At 45.8% G+C, this 18,577-nt stretch overlaps 1 protein-coding gene and 3 pseudogenes across 2 annotated transcripts in view; 3 read left to right on the top strand and 1 right to left on the bottom strand.

Moving 5' to 3' along the window:
• The window catches only part of CERS5 (ceramide synthase 5), a 55,746-nt gene extending 40,519 nt beyond the window's left edge, over positions 1 to 15,227 (bottom strand). The window contains exon 1 of one of the 2 annotated variants that reach the window (XM_075551704.1): positions 14,900 to 15,227. In XM_075551704.1, the coding sequence (XP_075407819.1) occupies positions 14,900 to 15,096 (197 nt within the window). In that variant the 5' untranslated portion in view covers positions 15,097 to 15,227. The remainder of the gene's footprint in view (positions 1 to 14,899) is intronic. The other variant, XM_075551703.1, reaches the window with a different exon arrangement.
• LOC142450561 (large ribosomal subunit protein P1 pseudogene) lies at positions 1,266 to 1,685 on the top strand (annotated as a pseudogene).
• Positions 9,605 to 10,586, top strand: LOC142450560 (spermidine synthase pseudogene; annotated as a pseudogene).
• A 1,632-nt stretch (positions 15,228 to 16,859) lies between the features above and the next one.
• LOC142451989 (U2 spliceosomal RNA) lies at positions 16,860 to 16,940 on the top strand (annotated as a pseudogene).
• The last annotated feature ends 1,637 nt before the right edge of the window (positions 16,941 to 18,577 follow it).

Raw genomic sequence — 18,577 nt, 5'->3', positions numbered from 1 at the left:
GAAATGGAGCTGGAGATGGTATGATATAATTTTGTAAGACTAACACTTTCTTCATCCCAAACATCTTTTTTTAACAACACAAAAGACATGGGAATTTCTTTAAATGGAATACACAGAAATCAAATTGACTTCATTTGTGGGAACAGTATAGAAGCTCAATGTCAACAGTTAAAATCAAGCCAGGGGCCAATTGTGAACAGACTATCAATTGATCACATTTAAGTTCAGGTTGAAGCTGAATAAACTTAAAACAAATCCACTAGAGCCTAAACATGACTTTGAGTCTATCCCACCTGAATTTTATGAACATTTCAAGAACAGATTTGATGCACAGAACTGTGGATGACAAGAACACCAAACACAAAGGAAAAATATCACTAAAATAACAAGAAAGAAAAAGTTAAAGTGTATGTCAGAAGAGACTCTGAAACTTCCTCTTAATTGTAGAGTAGGCGAGGCACATGGAAGAAATTAAGAAGTCCAAGAGCCTAACAGAACATTTCAGAGGGCAGCTCAAGAAGACAAAACAAAATATTATAACGAAATGTATAAAGACCTCAAGCTAGGAAACAAAAAAGGAACAGTACACTCAGTGTAACTGTGGATGAAAGAACTCAAGAAAAAATTCAATCCTTGAGTTGCAACATTAAAAGATTCTGTGGGGAAATCATTGAATGATGCAGCAGTATACTGACAGGGACTTGCTTCCAGAGGCTCAGGCCAAGCTCAGAAGAGAATGCAAAGGAAAAGATACCATTGCTGATGCCAGATGAGTCTTAGCTCAAAGCAGATAATATCAAAAAGATGTTTACTTGTGTTTTATTAACAATTCAACTGTGTGGACCATAACAAACTAAGGATAGTCTTGAGCAGAATGGGAATTGCAGAACACTTAATTGTGTGCATGCAGAACCTGTACATGGATCAAGAGGTTTAAATATGGTTTAAAATTCATTAAGTGTGTGTAAGGTTTTATCCTCTCACCACACTTGTTCAATCTGTATGCTGAGCAAATAATCAAAGAAGCCAGATTATATGAAAAAGAACATGGTATTAGGATTGGTGAAGGCCTATTAACAACCTGTGCTACACAGATACAACCTTGCTTGCTGAAAGTAAGGAGGACTTGAGGCACTTGCTGATGAAAGCAAGGACTGCAGCCTTCAGTATAGGTTACAACTCAATGTAAAGAAAACAAAAATCGGCTCTTTCCTCGGCTGCTGCTAAGGTGCTCGTCCTTCCGAGGAAGCTAAGGCCACGTTGGGATGAGCTCCTCACTTCATCCGGCGACTAGCACCGCGCCCGGCAGCCGCCAGCCCAGGACTCCCACACCATGGCCTCCTGTCTCCGAGCTCGCCTGCATTTACTCGGCCCTCATCCTGCACGACGACGACGAGGTGACCATCGGAGGACGAGATCAACAACCTCATTAAGGCCGCCGGCATCAACGTGGAGCCCTTCTGGCCCGGCCTGTTCACCAAGGCTCTGGCCAACGTCGACATCAGGAGCCTCATCTGTAGTGCAGGGGCTGGTGGCCCTGCCCCAGCTGCTGGTGCCGCACCAGCCGGAGGACCTGCACCGGCCACGACTGCTGCCCCAGCTGAGAAGAAAGTGGAAGCCAAGAAAGAAGAGTCTGAAGAATCTGATGATGACATGGGCTTTGGTCTTTTTGACTAAACCCTCTTTTGTAATATGTTCCATAAACCAAACTGAACTCTTAAAAAAAAACTTCACAACTGGACTAGTAGGCAACTTTATCATAGAGGGAGAAAGATTAAAGTTATCAAGGATTTAGTCTTGTTGGGTTCCATGAGCATTGATCATGGAAGCAGCAGTGAAGAGATCAAACAACGTATTACATTGGGAAAAATGCGGCACAAGAGCTCTTTAGAGTGTTGGAAAGCAAGGGAGGTTACTATGAGGACTAAGTTACGGCTGACCCAAGCCATGGTATTTTCATTCAAATCATATGCATGTGAAAACTGAACACTGAATAAGGAACGAGAAGAATCGATTCATTGGAATTATGGTGAGGAATACTGAAAGAACCATGGACTGCCAAATGAACAAACTAATCTGTTTGGGAAGATGTATAGCCAGAATACTCCTCTGAGACAAAGACGGTGAGACTTTGTCTCAGGTTCCCTGAACTTGTTGTTAGACCAGTCTCTGGAGAAAAGACATCATGCTGGTAAAGTTGTGAGAGAGTGAAAAGGAGGAATACCTTGGACAAGATGTGGATCCACACCACCACCACCACCACCACCACCACCACCACCACCCAACCCCCCCCACCCCACCATTAAAAAAAAAAAGAAAAGATGTGGATCCAAATGGAAGAACACTTGTGAGGACGGTGCAGGACAGGGCAGGGCTTCACTGTTTTCAACGGGGTCACTCGGAGTCGGAGCGACTAATGGCACCGAGCAACACAATATCACTTCTGTAATCCCACCAAAGGATTGGGTGAGACTGCAATGGCTGAGAGTGTGTCAACACTAACAGAGGAGAGGGGCCAGTATTCAGTGCCATAAGGAAAGTCAGCTCAGAGACAATTCCTGGGACCATCAAGGACGAAGAACCACTAGCGGAGTAAATCTGAGATCACTCTCTGCTTAAAGATGCACCAGAAATTGTGGCACTGAGACCATTGGATAGAGCATGGCAGCTATGCCAAGAGCAGAGGGCAGGACAAGAAGACAATGAGACAGTGAGGGGAAGCAGCAGGTAGCTTTCTGATCCCACAAAGGCAGAGGTCTCTGGCTGCTGGCTAAGAAGAGGTATTGCTACAGACCAGCTGACCAATTTCCCTAATCTTAATGTTTTGGGGATTCTCTTAATGTATCTGATCCTGGCTTGTGGTAACCTGTTGGCTTCCCTCATAAATGTCCTAAGTGAGAGAATTGCCTGTGAATTCTGCGTAGCCACTGCAATGGATTATCAAACTAATCAGAGAAGTAGCATGTTGTGGGAGGAATGGTAGTTGCTAGAATAAGGTGAAAAAGGATGGAGGATGGGGCATGTTTGACCTCTGCCTTTTGGCCATAGACCTTGGGCTGGGGAAGAGTTGGATTTTTCATTTTTTTGTGCATATTTTCAACTTTATAGGATCTAGTTTATGTGATATATATATATATATAGCTATATAGCTTCATTTACCCTTTCAACAACCAAATGAAATAGGTACTGTTATACTCATTTTATTACTGACAAAATAGATTATGTCAATTGTCCAAGGCCTTTTTATTTTAAATCATTTTATTGGGGGCTCATACAGCTCTTATCACAATCCATACATCCATCCATTGTGTCAAGCACATTTGCAGCCATCATCATTTTCAAAACATTTTCTATTGGAGCCCTAGTTAACAGTTGGTTCCATCGCCGCGTTGCACCCCCCTAATCTTTGATAATTTAGAAATTATTTTTTCATGTCTTACACTAATTGATGTCTCCCTTCATTCACTTTTCTGTTGTCCGTTCCCCTGGGAGGGGGCTATATGTAGATCATTGTGATCAGTTCACCTTTTCTCTCCCACCTTAGCCTTACCCTTCTGGTATGGCTACTCTTATTATTGGTCCTGAGGGTTTTATCTGTCCTGGATTCCCTGTGCCTCCAGCAAAGACTACAAACCTTTCAAAGACACCTTCATCTTAATTTACAGAGATGTGATAAAGTGTTATTAATATCCTTGCCTTAGGAGAGTTGTGAAGCTCTCCTTATACATGGAAACCACTTCTGAATTTCTCCAGCTACACCAGAGACTCCACCGCCACATAAAACCCAAGACCAATTACCACTAGGCAGAGGTCCGTCATGCTTCTATCCACCATCTTTGTTTAGCTAGTCTGATACCAGTCATTCCTCCCACAGCACTCTACTTCTACACTGGGCTCAATAATTTGTTGCAAGAGCCAAACAACAGAACTCACAGAAAATATTCACAATTAAAAAGGTTTATTATGGAAGCTAAAGGGTTACTACAAGTTAGGATCATTAAGTAGTAAAGACACACAAAAAAATTTACAAAAAAAGTAGTAAAGACACAGACATAAAAAGAGAGAGAGTCAGTCAGTCAGTCAGTCACTGGTCCACAGCAGTGTCTCCTCTCAGCCATAAGCCAAGTCTCTCTGTCTGGTCCTCAGCTTCTTGACCATGCCACACGATCCCTTGGCTTTTGCTTCTCTGGGCCAGGAAGCCTGTCTGCTACTCTGCTTCAGCCTCATAGCCTTAGTGTGGCTCCTCTGTTCTTTCTCATGGTCTCCTTGCCTTCCTCTCTGGTCTCAACCTGGCTCCTTTGCTCTGTCCCATGGTTTCAGTGCCGCAGTCTCTTTGCCTCTGGTCTTTGCCTTCACCATTTCAAATAGACCTCTCAAAAGTGCTCCACTAGAGACTACTCTTCCCTGATGGTCCCAGGATTTCTCTTTCTGCTTCCAAGATGGCTCTTATACATGGCTTTGAGAGAGGTGTGGGTTTTGCCTTTCAGCAGACTACAGCCCTGAGGAAACAAGGGGTGGTTGCACTGACTTACTTAATGTTTCATAACTTATCTATTCGATTACTCAGGGTTCTAACACTCATTGTGATGTTCACACAGAAACTCAGACAAAATTCATGATTAAAGGGTTTATTAATGGTGTCAACAAGTTGTAGTATCAGTGAAAAATGCTTAAGGTAGATGTTTACCAGGACATGTTACAAAATTTCAGGCATGCTAATAAATGCCCAAAGGGGCATACCACTCTGCTGTAAGCCTCACAAATGCCATGGGTCAGCAGATTCAGCTCCCTGAATTAAGTTCCCAGAGGCACCCCACTCCCTAAGCCAGCCTTCTGCACAAGCATACTCATTCTTAACTTGCTCTGTGGGTTCGATGCTCTGGCTCCTGGTTCTGCTGCTGCTCCTCTGATGGTACAGCTGGCATCTGGATCCAGGAGGCTCACTGTGCAGGGACCATGGATCCAGAAGACGTGCTCCACTCCTGGCTCTTGCTGGTAACAAGATCCCTCCTCCTGCTTCTCAGAGGGCTCATCTTATATACAGTTCACAATTACTGTTCACAATAACTCACAGGTGAATCCTATTATCTTCTTCCCACCTTTTTACCAGACCCATCCAGGGAAAGGTCATTTGGTGAGAATTGGAGACTTTGACTGGAAGAGTCACATTAAATAATGCACTTCCCCTTCGCGATGACTTCCACTAAAGTTCACACCTTCAACTAAAGTGGAGACTCCAGAAACATCTAACCTGAATCCTGTCCACTAGCAGCAGGCAGAGCACTCCTTCCAAATAGTGGTATAATCATAGGCACAGAGGTTAGAATGTATTTCACATAAGGTATCTTGACTAGAAGGGTTTTATTAATGAACTACTGAGTAAGTAAATGTATCTGTTAACTTGACTGAGAAGATAAATACAGAACAAAAATACAGAGCAATAATTGACTAGGAGACTGCCAAGAAGGCAGTCAATTGAAGATTAGTCAAAATAACTATTAGCAGTTATTTAAATCATTTAGGAAGTGGCTGACATTTTTGTTACTTTTTCCAACAGTTTTAATGGCATATAATTCCCATAGCATACAATTCAATAGTTCATTCAGGAAATGGTCCACATTTTAATGTTCAAATTTTACTATAATTTTTTAGAAAGAGCTATAGTTAAAACAAGGAAAAGTGCCCTCTTGTCAATTATTTTTTAATAGTTGGAAGTGGTATCACACACAGCCATCGAGTTGATACCAACTCATAGCAACCTGACAGGACCGGGTAGAACTGCCCCTGTGAGCTTCCGAGACTGTAGAGCAACTAGTGGTTTTGAACTGCTAATCTTGCAGTAAACGGCCCAATTCACAAGCCACCAGGACTCCTAGAAGTGATATGGTTAACTCCCTTTAGCAGTAACACTCCAATTAACTTTGCTAATGATAAAGCATGAGTGGAGTAAAGCAAAGAGGTCCCCCAAATCAGTTAATTCTTTAAAAGCCAGCTTTTACTCACCTAAAAATACCTTTGAAGAAGTCAAAATAGGTTTATCTTCCCCTTCCCACTTTGTAAGGAAGGCACAAATTTCACTTGCTACCTCTCCTTCATTAACCTCTTCTTTCCCCATTTGGAGCTCCGGTTTCCAAATCAGGAAGTGACTAAAGAAAGACTATCTGACCAGTCCTATTCAGTGATGAATCTGCTGTCTCCAGGGACAGAACCAGGAACCTGACCTTAGGCACTACAGTATCAGGGTTGTCTGCAGAGCATCAACACTCATGCATAGAAAAGGCTGGGCACTGGCATTTTCCCACAGAAGGGAGGGGCACAGAAGACTTCTAACCATCTGGTGCTTATTAAGAGGTGGGTTCTTAGATAAGGGCTGGGCCAAGGGGCCATCCTTTCTAATCTCACTCAGCGGAATCTGCCAACATGGTCCTGTGATTTACAATCCAGTTGTCAGGAGACACCAGTCCCTGGAGAAGGACATCATGCTTGGTAAAGCGGAGGGGCAGTGAAAGAGGAAGGCCTTCACAAGATAGGTTGACACAGTGGCTGCAACAATGGGCTCAAGCCGAGGAACAATTGTGAGGATGGTGCAGAACCGGGTAGTGTTTCATTCTGCTGTGTATAGGTGGCTATGGGTTAGAATCCAACTTGATGGCAATTCACCACAATGGCCCCACATACCTTTAGGGAGGCAGTGGCATGCATAAACTCCCCTTCATCCTAGTCAGCAGCTAAAGCCAATCTTCCCAAAGCCCCTCGCTTCTCTAAAGAACCTACAAATAATGGCCCTCAATGCTATATGAGATGACACAGACTGGGAGGACAGCAGGCTTGTCGGGAAGAGGAAAAAAGCTCTTCCTCCATTTAGATAGCGGAAGTGGGGAGAGCAGAAAGGGAAAAAAAAGCAGCATGCTGCAGAGGTAGCAAGACTTGCAAGAGGAAGATGAAATAAGTGGTTAACAAACGTGCACAAGAAAACGAGTCACTATTTTTGCTGCCAGTAAAATGACAGGCTAGCAAGTGAGTTTGGTATGGAAAAGGCTCTTCAGGCCAACAGGAAGAGAAAAAGCACAATGAATGAGCAGTAGTGAGAGTTCTTACCATCACCTGCAAAATTCACAAAAATAATTCTCTTTTGACAATAAAATGCTCCCCATGTACTTCCATATTCAGAGCAATGGAATTTACATAGCTCTGATGGTTTAAGTCTCAAGCTCCCCCAATCTTTAAGATCTAACTTTTAAGTCAGAATTAGTCTGACCAATCTTTCCCTCAGGTCTCAATCAACAACATATTATTAAAAGAAGTTGCTTAAAACAAATCGAAGCAAATCTTATCCGTCCGGTTTGTTTTTTTAAATCTCTTTTGATAAGATACCAGAAAGTGAGTATGTATGCAACGGAGGGGAGAAAAAAAACCCAACTGTACAGAAAAGCATATGTCTTAAGTTACCTAATGTTGCTCTAATAAAAGTACCAAGTGCTTTAACAAACAGATGTCTTTCCTCACAGTTCTGAGCTAGGGCATGGATTTAGGGAGAAGCTTGCTCTGTTGGTTCTAAACCTTCCTAATGCTGTGACCCTTTAATACAGTTCCTCATGTTGTGGTGATCCCCCCCCCCCCCAACCATAATATTATTTTCATTGCTACTTCCTAACTGTCATTTTGCTACTGTTATGAATCTGGCGATTCCTGTGAAAGGGTCATTCAACCCCCAAAGGGGTTGCAACCCACAGGTTGAGAACCACTGCTTTAATACAACTCCTCTTCTGGTGACCCCCCCCAACCATAAAATTTTCGTTGCTACTACAGAACTGTCATTTTGCTACTGCTATGAATTGGGCGACCCTGTGAAAGGGTCGTTAGACTCCCCCAAATGGTTCCTGACCTACAGGTTGAGAACTGCTGCTCTAAAGCAAGGTCCTCATCTCTTCAGCTAGTTCCTAGGAAATCTCCCTGTAGCTTGGCATCAATCTTCCCCTATCTATGCTGCTTAGATTATTGTCTAAACTCCTCTCTCTCTCAGGAAGATACAGACACCAATGTCACTGTGAAGAAAGACTATGGTGCACCCAAACCAAGGTACTTTCAAACGCCTCATATGCATGTGAAAAGTGAACAATGACTAAGGAAGAGTCTATGAAAGAACTGATGGCTCTGAGTTAGGGTGCTGGCAAAGAATACCAAATATACCAATGGCTGGCAAAAGGAAGAAATCTATTTTAGAAGATTTACAACCAGAAAGCTCCTTAGAAGCAAGAGTGATGAAATTGTCTTACATACTTGTTATCAGGAGAAATCAGTCCCTGGAGAAGGACCCTTTATGCTTGTTAACATAAAGGGTCAGTGGAAACTAGGAGGATCTAATTGAGGAGGACTGGCACAGCTGCCACAATGGACTCAAACGTAGCAATCATTCTAAGGATGGCATAAGTCATAGGTACTGGGCAGTGTTGTATGCAGGGTCACTATGAGTCAGAATTCTACAACTCAGGAGACTCTAATTTAAGACACACCCTACACTAAGCATGGCTTATTAGACACAACAAAGGAAGTCTATTCCCAAATGGGGCAATAACCACGGGCACAGAGATCACAATTTAACCCAGAAGAGTTAAACTAAACAAAACAAAAACCACCTCAAACTCACTGTCATCATTTGATCTTATAGCAACCCTGGAGGACTCCATAGAACAGCCCCTGGGGGTTTCTGAGACTGTGACTCTTTATGGGAATTGAAAGCCTCATCTTCCTCCCAATTCCACCCTGTGGTCCTCACAAATTCATGTCCTTGAAAGAGCCACAGCACACTCATCCCATTATCCCCAAAGTTTTAAATCAACTCCAAGATCTTATCTTCTATAGGATCTAAATCAAATATGAGCGAGAAGTTTCATCCTGGGTCAAAATTCTTATATCCTGTGAACTTGTGAAATCTAGAATACAGGGGTCATCCACTTCCAAAGTACAAATATAAGGCACGTACAAGGTAGATCTTTCCATTTCAAATGGGAGAAAATGGAAAGAGAAGTAACAGGCATCAAGCATGTATCAAACCCTGCAGAACTAATTACATTCACTCTCAAGGCTGCAAAATCGTCCTCTCTTCTCTGAGACCATCTAGGGAACGGCCCTGCCTCCACACTCTGCCTTTCAGTTATGGGTTTCAGTTTTGTCTTTGAAACCCAAGGGGACTCTGTTCTTTCAGGTTTGGATGGTCCCACCCTCCTGGTCCATCTGAGAGGCAACCCCACTACCTCATTCCCTTGGCAGCCCCCATACTGGAACCCAGTTGGAGAAGGCAAAGATTGAATTCTTTGAAACCTAAGAAGCTGTGGTCCCAACCTGTAAACCCAAGAAGACTCTGCTAGTTGAACAGTTGCTTGGGGGTGATCTTTTTTTTCTTGGAAGACTAGCTTAACTTCTTTGGCCTGTTTCCTTCCTGTGAAATTCGTCCCTACCTTTCTTTCTCTGTCCACTTTGGTGTAAGCTGGTGGGTTTTCTGCTATAATAGTCATTAGGGTGGCGGGGGGCGCAGCAGGTCCCGCCATTGTGCTGCGGCTCCGCGTGCAGCTCCAGTCCGGGGCCTTGCCCAGCACTGCCCACCATGGAGTCCGGCAGGGCCAGCCCCGAGGCCCCATTCCCACACCCCGCTATCCGCGGAGGCTGATTCCACGAGACCTGCAGCCTGTGGCTGGGCCAGGTCTTGTTGCTGCCCCATCAGTGCTGACGGTACCAGGGCGTCCTTGTCTTCCGTAGTAAGACCTGCGGCAACGTGCTGGTGTTGGACAGGGTCATCCAGGGCACCGAGAGGGACGAGTTCCCTACCAGGAGATGATCGTCAACCTGCCCCTCCTTAGCCACCCCAACCCACGCAAGGTGCTGATCAGCAGGGGTGGGGATCCAGGCATCCTTCGGGAAGTCGCGAAGCATCCCTCCGTGGGGACCGTGGTCCAGTGTGAAATTGATGAGGATATCATCCGAGTCTCTAAGAAATTCCTATTGGGCATGGCTGTTGGCTACTCCAGCCTAAAAATGACCCTCCACGTCGCCAACGCTTTTGAGTTCATAAAGCAGAACCAGGATGCCTTTGACATCATCATCATGATCTCCTCAGACCCCCTGGGACCTGCAGAGAGCCTCTCAAGCAATCGTACTGCCAGCTCATGAAGATGGCCCTCAAGTTGGCATTCTCTGCTGCCAAGGCGAGTGCCAGTGGCTGCCCCTGGGCTTGATCCAGGAGATGCGGCAGCTCTGCACGTCACTCTTCCCCGTGGGGGCCTACACCTACTGCCCCATCCCTACCTACCCCAGCGGCCAGATTAGTTTCATGCTGTGCAGCAACCCCCTACTCCCACCCCCCAGTACAGGTGGAGCAGAGGCAGCTGAAGTACCACGAGGCGGAAGTCCACGGTGCAGCCTTAGAGCTGCCGGAGGTTGGCAAGGCCCTGAATGATGTGAGCAGGGCCGGAGCTGCTGCTCCCGCTGCCACCCAGAAACCTGGGACCAGAGAGCCTCAGGGTGCCGGCGGCCCCCGGCCTCACACAGGAGCCTCCGAGGGCTCTCACCCACAGACCAAGTGTTACTGACCCCAGAATGCTGCCCAGCCTGTCTGTCTGTCTGCTCTGTGTGGAGTCCAGCCTTGACCAGCTGTGTCCAGTGCCTTCTCTGCCTTGTCACCCCTTGCTCACCAAACACGGGTATTTATAACAATAACAAAATAGTCATTAGACCCACCAGGCATAGGCTTAAACTCTTTTTTTTTTTTAAAGAAAAATGCAAATAGTACCTTTATTATTTACATATGGTTCTGTAACAGGCTTAAACTCTTAATGAAAGATTGTGTAACCATGTCTTTAGTGAATATTCTAGGACCTAAGTTTGTACAACAGAACCTTCCAAATCTTCTAAGTTCTATTTTCATTTTGCAGTTCATTTCTTAAGTCTCTATTCTCACATTTTTCTAAAATCAAGGAGAAACTACATGCCCCCTGCACAATTTTCCTTAAGAAATCTCATCCGCCACATATCTGCATTCGTCATTTTGCAAGTTCTACTTTCTACCAAACATTTGGACATAATTTAGACAAGTTCTCTGCTACTGCATAAAAAGGCATCATCTTTCCTTACTGTCCGATCACATTTTCTTCTAATGCACATTTACCATCTACATTTCTAGCAATATTCTCTTGCTGTACCGTATGTATTCTCTAAATAGAGCTTCTCTAGCCTGCTCCTTCGTGGCATAGTGGTTATACATTAGTTATGCTAACACCAAGGTCAGTGGTTCGAAATCACCAACCACTTCTAGGGAGAAAGATAGGGCTTTCTATTCCTGTAAGAAGTTACAGTCTCAGAAACTCACAAAGGCAGTTCGATCCTGCACTATAGGGTCATTATGAGTAGGCATTGACCCAATGGCAGTGAGGATCCCTCTCCTCACTACCTTCCGAGTAGCCCTCGCCAGAATGACCTTTCAAGTCCATAATTCTACGAACAATCTTTACAAAGCAATCTACACTTAGAGTATTAGGTACCTTAAAACTCTTCCAGTTTCTACCCATTATCTAATTCCAACATGGCTTCCACAGTTTAGGTATCTGGCGAACCAGCACCTCATTCTTCCAGTACCAAATTGTCTTAGTTGTGTAGACAATACCACAAGTGTATGACTTTAACACAAAACATTTTCTCCCTTTTATCGAGTCAGTTCTGACTCACTGTGACCCTATAAGGACAGGTAGAACTGACCCTGCAGTTTCCATGACCATAACACTTTAGAGGAGTTGAAAGCCTCATCTTTCTCCCTCAGAGTTGGTGGTGGTTTTGAACAGCTGACCATGCAGCCCAACATGTAACTCTGTAACTCAATAGGCCTCCCCAGGACACTATTCTAAGGGAAGATCCTCTCTCTCTATTGGCTGTAAGGGAAAGTCCTGTCTCTTCAGCTTGTTTCCTGGTACCCTGGAGATCTCCCAGTAGTTTGGTACTAATATTCTCTGCTCTGACTTTGCTTGTTTAATCTCTTTTGTACCGTGAAACATACCCTCCATCAATCTAATCCCACTAGCATAACAAAGACAACCTACCACCCAATGGGATTATAAACACAGGCAAAGAGGTTATGATTTACAACATATTTTGGGGAGACACAGTTCAGTCCAAAACAATATACAATATGCAAATAAATTATAGTCAATGTTAACAACAGAGACAAAAGAAATGTCATGTTGTTTTGTTTCTTTCAATTAAGCCAAGCAGCTCCTGTATTTCAGATTGAAGGTCTAGGTTCAGGCATACTCTGAGCCTCTGGGTGCACACCTCTCAACCCTTCCATGTGTATTTATATTTACTGGATACGTGACATTCAAGGCATCTGCAAAGTGCAGGATAGCACAGCGACCCAGTCAGCAGAAATCCACAAAGGAATGCCTCTGTCCTTTGATAGGCAATAACCGCTTATCTACAGTTCTTTAACAAAATAAATAGGCTAGGTACAAATTCATGTCTATAATCAGGTGACTTTTCAAGTCATCTCCACTAGATCTGCAGTGCTCTAGGGAATGTGGAGACTCACAGCACAAAGTTCAAGCCAAGCCCATTATATTAGATGACCGTGAATGGGAAGGACATGGTTTTGTTACACTCTACAGCTCTAAGAAGAGGAGCGTTGAATCAGCCCTTAAAAGAGAGTTTGAGGGCTAGAAAAATATGGTCACATCATACAGTAAGAACAGAACTGGCTGGGGCCACATGAGCTGGATCCTGGCTCCAGCTCCTCTTCCACCTGAGGGCACAATCCTTGAAAACCTTTTCGCTCTTTCTTACTGTTTGGCACTCTAGCTCTTACAGCTTATGGTTTCTCCAAGAATTGCTTTTAGAAACTAGCTAACTGGAATTGGCGAAGTCAGACTACATAGGGTGGCCAGCTAACTCTGTATTTCTGGTATATCTCACTATACTCTAAGAGTGGCTTTTTTTCCCTTTATGGAAGACTAGGATAGCAAGAGAGGAACTGGTAAACTAGCTATCAATTCTATTATTAATTTAGGTAGTCTTAAAGAGAAACAAAATAGCCACACTTCTTTCAGGGTTAACATTCCCAGCAGCAAACATGAGACAAAGTGCCTGTCCTCACTAGCCAAGAAATATCATACTAGAATGCTTTCAACCCAGCATTCCCATCCACCCCAGCTCCCCTGACACCGAAGCACCATAGAAACGCTCAGATAGAATTCCCACAGGTAAAGGATCCTTCCCAGCAGCTCTAACAGAGACATATGTCTGCAGCCATCTGGAGGAACCCTTTGGGAATCTCAAGAGAGAAATACATTTATATAAAATGGACACACATAAATAAACTTTGTATCCCGAACATGGGGAAATTTCCATATTGGTGTGCGTTTATATGAAAAACAGAAATCTTTTCCTAGGCAGGGAACTTTTCTCCTGTCTTCAATGGCTAGCTTTTCCACTGTAGAGAGATGGAGCGCTACAGAGTGCCCGGATCTGGGTTACTCCTAAGAAAGCTACGTGGTTTGTGCTTTCCCTCCAGGAATTCCTAATACAAGGACTACCCATAAATAACGGCCACACCAAGTTTCTAAGAACCCAAGGCAGGACATTTACTTAGATGTTCAGGTTTCATTGCTTCTGCTAAGAACAGCTACAATTTTATACCTGGGCAGATTGGCAGAGTGCTTTGATGACAATTCATTCGTAGATTAATAATGAGCTTCATCTAACATTTCCAGCATTTCTAGAAAGATTTGTGTGTGTGTGTGCCCGCGCACCAAAAACACTCAGCAAACTAAAGATGCAATCCCCAACAGAATGCTCACTTGTGAGAGAGTTCCAAGTTATCTATGGGCATTAAATGATTTCCTCTGCAACACTGTTGCACTCTAGCCGACAGTTCTGCATTACAATTTCTGCGGGCCGTGAAGAAACTGGACCAAGATTGTCAAAGTGTGATTCTCATGAACTAAGCAGACGAAAGGTTTCTTCCTGGAGTTGGCGTGGACTTGCTCAAGATCACCCATAACTACGGGTCAACAATGTAAACTCAACACATCGTCTTCTGTAAGAGCTGTATCTCAGACAGCAGAGAGGGCTCATTGGCAGAAAGAAGGGTGAAATCACTGTGACCAAGAGCACACAGTTGGCCGAAGCATGTTGTGAACTTACTAAGCTCACTTTTTAAGTCTGCTAGGCACAGCTCTCCACCAATAAGCATTGTGACACTTCCATCTTTTCAACATGTCCACTCCTTTCCCCTTCGGGCCTGTAGTCGACACCTTTCCATACCGTGAATGCCTCAGCTTCTCCCACACTCACGCCTACCAGCTTCCTCCTCGGTTCCAACGCTGGAGGAATGTCCCCAATCTACATAGGTACGCACGTATTACGCAAAACCAACGTGCACGCGCTGACACACCAAGACTAGAGCCAAACTCCTCGTCCCTGCAAATCTCGGAAACGAAAATGCCCTCACGAATCTTGAATAGCGTCCGCCTCTCCCGTTGACCCTTCTGCTTCCTTGGTCCCAACTAGCTCGGGTTCCCGCGACCCTTTCCAGGTCCTCCCTTGGGGGGGGGGGGGTCTCCGTCCGAATTCACTCAACCTGGCTCGTCCTTGGCGCGTGGCTGGGGACAGGCCTCCCAGCCCCCCTGGCAGACCTCGAGGATGCAAACTTGAAATGGGCCCACGCCTGTGCTCGCAATCTTTACCCAGACTCCTCCACCGCCGCGGCACGTCCCGCGGGGGCCCCCCTCGGCGGCCCGGCCCGCTCGCGCCCTCCTTCCCGGCTTCCGCCTCGCGCCGCCGGGGGTCCGCGGCTCCGGCGCCCACGCCCCCGGGCCCGCCACCCCCACCGCGGCCCCGCGCCCCCGCGGGCTCTCACCGCTCGAAAAGCAGCCTCACGGAGAAGATGCCGGCCGCCAGCGGGAAGACCGAGAGGATGTGTCGGGCCCGCGGGTAGCCGTAGCCATCAGCCGGCCTCTCGAGGTCGGCCCAGCTCACGTTGTGGGGCAGCCAGAAGCGCTCGCTCCAGAGCCAGCTCCACAGCAGGCCCAGAGCTCCCGCCGCTGCTGTCGCCATCTTACGCCCGCCCCACAGCCGCCGCCGCCACGGCCAACGGAACCAGCGGGGAGGCGGCCCCAAGGCGGAGCCGGGCCTGGCCGGCGGCCACGACTTTCCGGCCCCGTTTCGCCCCGGCACGGCTCAGCCCGCCTCCTCCGCGGGGGCCGGGCCTCTTCCCCGCCCATCTCCCCTGCCCGCCTACCTGCCTCGGCGCAGCCCCTGGGGCCACGCCTCAGTGAGGCCACGCCTCCGTGGGGCCACGCCCCCCCCCGGAGCCCGCGGTCCGACCCAGCCCCGCTCGGGAGCCACGCCCCTGCCCACCCCGCGCTGCCTCTGCCGCAGCCCCTGGACCGCAAGTCTCCGTCTCGGCGGCGGCTGCTGCTGTTGCTGGCGCAGGCCCCGCTGCTGCTCCACGGCCCTCCCAGGCGCCGCTGCCCATCGCAGTCTCGAGCTAGCCCCCCTTGACGTACTTCACTTTCGCAATGCAAACTGGTTGCGGTGTAACCATGCCCGTTAGCTGTAAATCTTCACCACGGAAGCAGGCTACCACCCCCACCCCCCCGCCCCTCTGCTGCGCTCGAATCGCCTACTTTGGCAGAGGAGCGCTTTAGCCGCCGCGTCACCAGATGTTTCTGATCCGGGTTCTGACTCCCCGCTCTCAGAACACCAAACCGCCATCAAGTTGTGTGAATAGTTGGCAGACTGCCCCCTCTGAGCTTCCGGGGACCATAACTATTTTCACAGGAGCAGAAAGCCTCATCTGTCTGCCATGGAGTGGCCGGTGGGTTTGAACTGCTGACCTTTGAATTAACAACTCAATGCACAACCCACTGGGACTCGGGCTTCTAGCTCCTAGCTAGGTCAAGTCTGTTTCTATTCCCATCCCTCTCCTGCCAGGCTTAACTCATCATTTTTTTTCTGTATGTATTTTGGTGGTCTAAAAAAGACCAAAAAAACAAAACCAAGACAAACAAAAAAGCCCAAGCTCACTGCCACTCAGTCTATTCAGGCTGTGTTTGACAGCTTAGAACTGCCCATTGGAACAGACAGCCTCACTTTCTGCTACAGAGCAGGCTGGTGGGTTTGAACTGTTGACACATTGTGATTAGCTTAACACAGCCCACCACACCACCAGGTTTCCTCCCTTCATGTCCGTATCTCTATATAATCATAATTTCTCACTGCTCTAGCTTATTACCACTATTCCTCAGAAAATTAATTTTTTAATCTGTTTATTCTCATTGGAAAGAAAAAAAAGCTTATAAAAAGGAAGACATGCAAAAGAAAATACCAAGGCAAAAGAAGAATGAATGATGGTGTCTCAGTGGGATAGCACTGGATTACTGACAGTAAGATCAGGGGTTCAAAACCAACAGCTCTCTGCCAGCCAGCCCCATGCTCTTATAAAAATCTTTCTGAAAACCTATAGAGACTCTGTTTCCTGTTTGGAATCAACTTGATGGCAGTGGGTTGAGTGTTTAAATGAGCTTTACAGGGTTATTTGTTCCTTCACTCTAAAAGTAGGTATTAAAAAAAGGGGGGATTGTTATCCCCCACTATTTTATAAATAGTGCTGTGCGTTAGACATTGGGCTGCTAACCCCAAAGCTGGATGTTCAAACCCACCAGCTGGTCAGAGGGAGAACGATGAGGCTGTGTGCTCCTAAGATTTCGTTTCACCCTCTGACCATAGTGGACGGATGTGAATAGCCTTGGTGTCATACAGCGGGAACTGTAAAGTCGATGATGGCAGATATAGTTAGGTTAAAATGCAATACCCCTATCGCTTCTCGGCCTTTTGGCTAAGATCAAGTGTAGTAAAATGCAATACCCTGTATTATTTGATTTCCCTTTTGATTCATTTTAAAGTTGTTTCCATTTTTCATATTTTCTCCTATGTCTGAGGTTTTTCTGATTTGTCTAGTCATTGTTTGTTCCTTATGGTTTTGTATGACTGTGTCTTGTTCTTCATGATTACCATAGTGTAGATCAGTGGTTCTCAATCTTCCTAATGCCACAACCATTTAATATAATTCCCCATGTTGTGGTGACCCCCCCAACCATAAAATTATTTTTGTTGCTACTTCATAACTAATTTTTCTAGTTATGAATCATCATGTAAATATCTGATATGCAGGGTGTATTTTTATTGTTACAAGTTAAACATAATTATAGCATAGTGATGAATCACAAAAACAACATGTCATTATATGTTGTGAAATATTTATTTCTAATGGCAAATGAATAAAATTTTGCCTTGAAGCATGGTGTAGCCTGGGTCACAGTCTTCACGCCAGGTGGGTGTATCTGCATGTGGGCGGACCTGCCTGGAGATGGATAGAGGAGCGGTGTCTTGGTTCCTAGGGCCTTCAGAAAGATGTTTTCCGATGGTCTTAGGCGATCTCTGTGAAAGGGACATTCGACCCCCAAAGGGATCGTGACCCCACAGGTTGAGAACCACTGGGGTAGCTCTATAGAAAAAGTGGCTAGGGGGCATGGCAGGAGAGGGTGGGGGAATGGGGTGCTAACAATGAGGATGAGGAGAATATTCTAAAGTTGATTGTGGTGGTGATTGCACACATCTAATATGATTGAACGATTAAATTGTATGATAGGTGATGTACATGCCAAATCAACTATTTTTTAAGCAAGGTTTCACTTCAGAAACCCCTCAGTAGAGCTACTATGAGTCAGAGTCCTCAAAGGCAATGGTTTTAGGGTTTGTTTTTTAATTCATCATTTTATTTGTGGGGGAGGGACTCTTACAGATCCTATACCAATCCGTACATCAATTGTACCAAGCATACTTGCACATGTTGCCATCATTTCCAAAACATTTTCTTTCTACTTGAACCCTTGGTATCAGGTCTTCTTCCTCCCCCCCCCCATGAATCCTTGATCAATTATATATTATTAGTTTGAATCTTTCACCTTCCCTTGTCTCCCCTCCCCTATGGCTATGGCTTTTGATCTGAGGTTGAAGTCCAGCCGCTTAACCAAGAAGCTTTAATGTGGGGCTTCTGAGTCAGAAAGTCCTTAGATCCTCCTAGAACCTGAACCCTTACTCTGTACACTGTGGGATATTTTTTTTTCTTTAACGTTAATTTTGTGATTTGAGTGAACACTTTTAGAGGACCTTAGATTCCCACTCAACAGTTTACACACACGCTCTTTGATACTACGTGCCGTCCCCTCAATGGATCTGTACTGCCCCCAACGTGGTCAGTACCCGGCCTGAGCACTGTTAACTGTCTTAATGTTGGATTTCCACAGTATAGGTTGCAATCTGCTCTGGATCGAAACAAACATACAGGGAACGGAGCCACACCCCCTAGGAGAACTGCCTGCCCGGGAGCCTAAAGCTCTGGGTGTTGTCAGTGCAAACCCGACTACTAGGTTAATTACGGAGGCTAACTAGCAGGACCTGGGGGTGGGGGAGGGGAGAAATGAAAAGAATGAATTCTCTACCTTTGCCCAGGGACAGCATGCTTAGAAGTAAA

This window comes from Tenrec ecaudatus, chromosome 6 (genome assembly GCF_050624435.1).
Source record: "Tenrec ecaudatus isolate mTenEca1 chromosome 6, mTenEca1.hap1, whole genome shotgun sequence".
In the NCBI taxonomy this organism is placed as follows: domain Eukaryota; kingdom Metazoa; phylum Chordata; class Mammalia; order Afrosoricida; family Tenrecidae; genus Tenrec; species Tenrec ecaudatus.
Note: the sequence above shows the minus strand (reverse complement) of the source record. Positions and strands in the feature narration are given on the sequence as shown.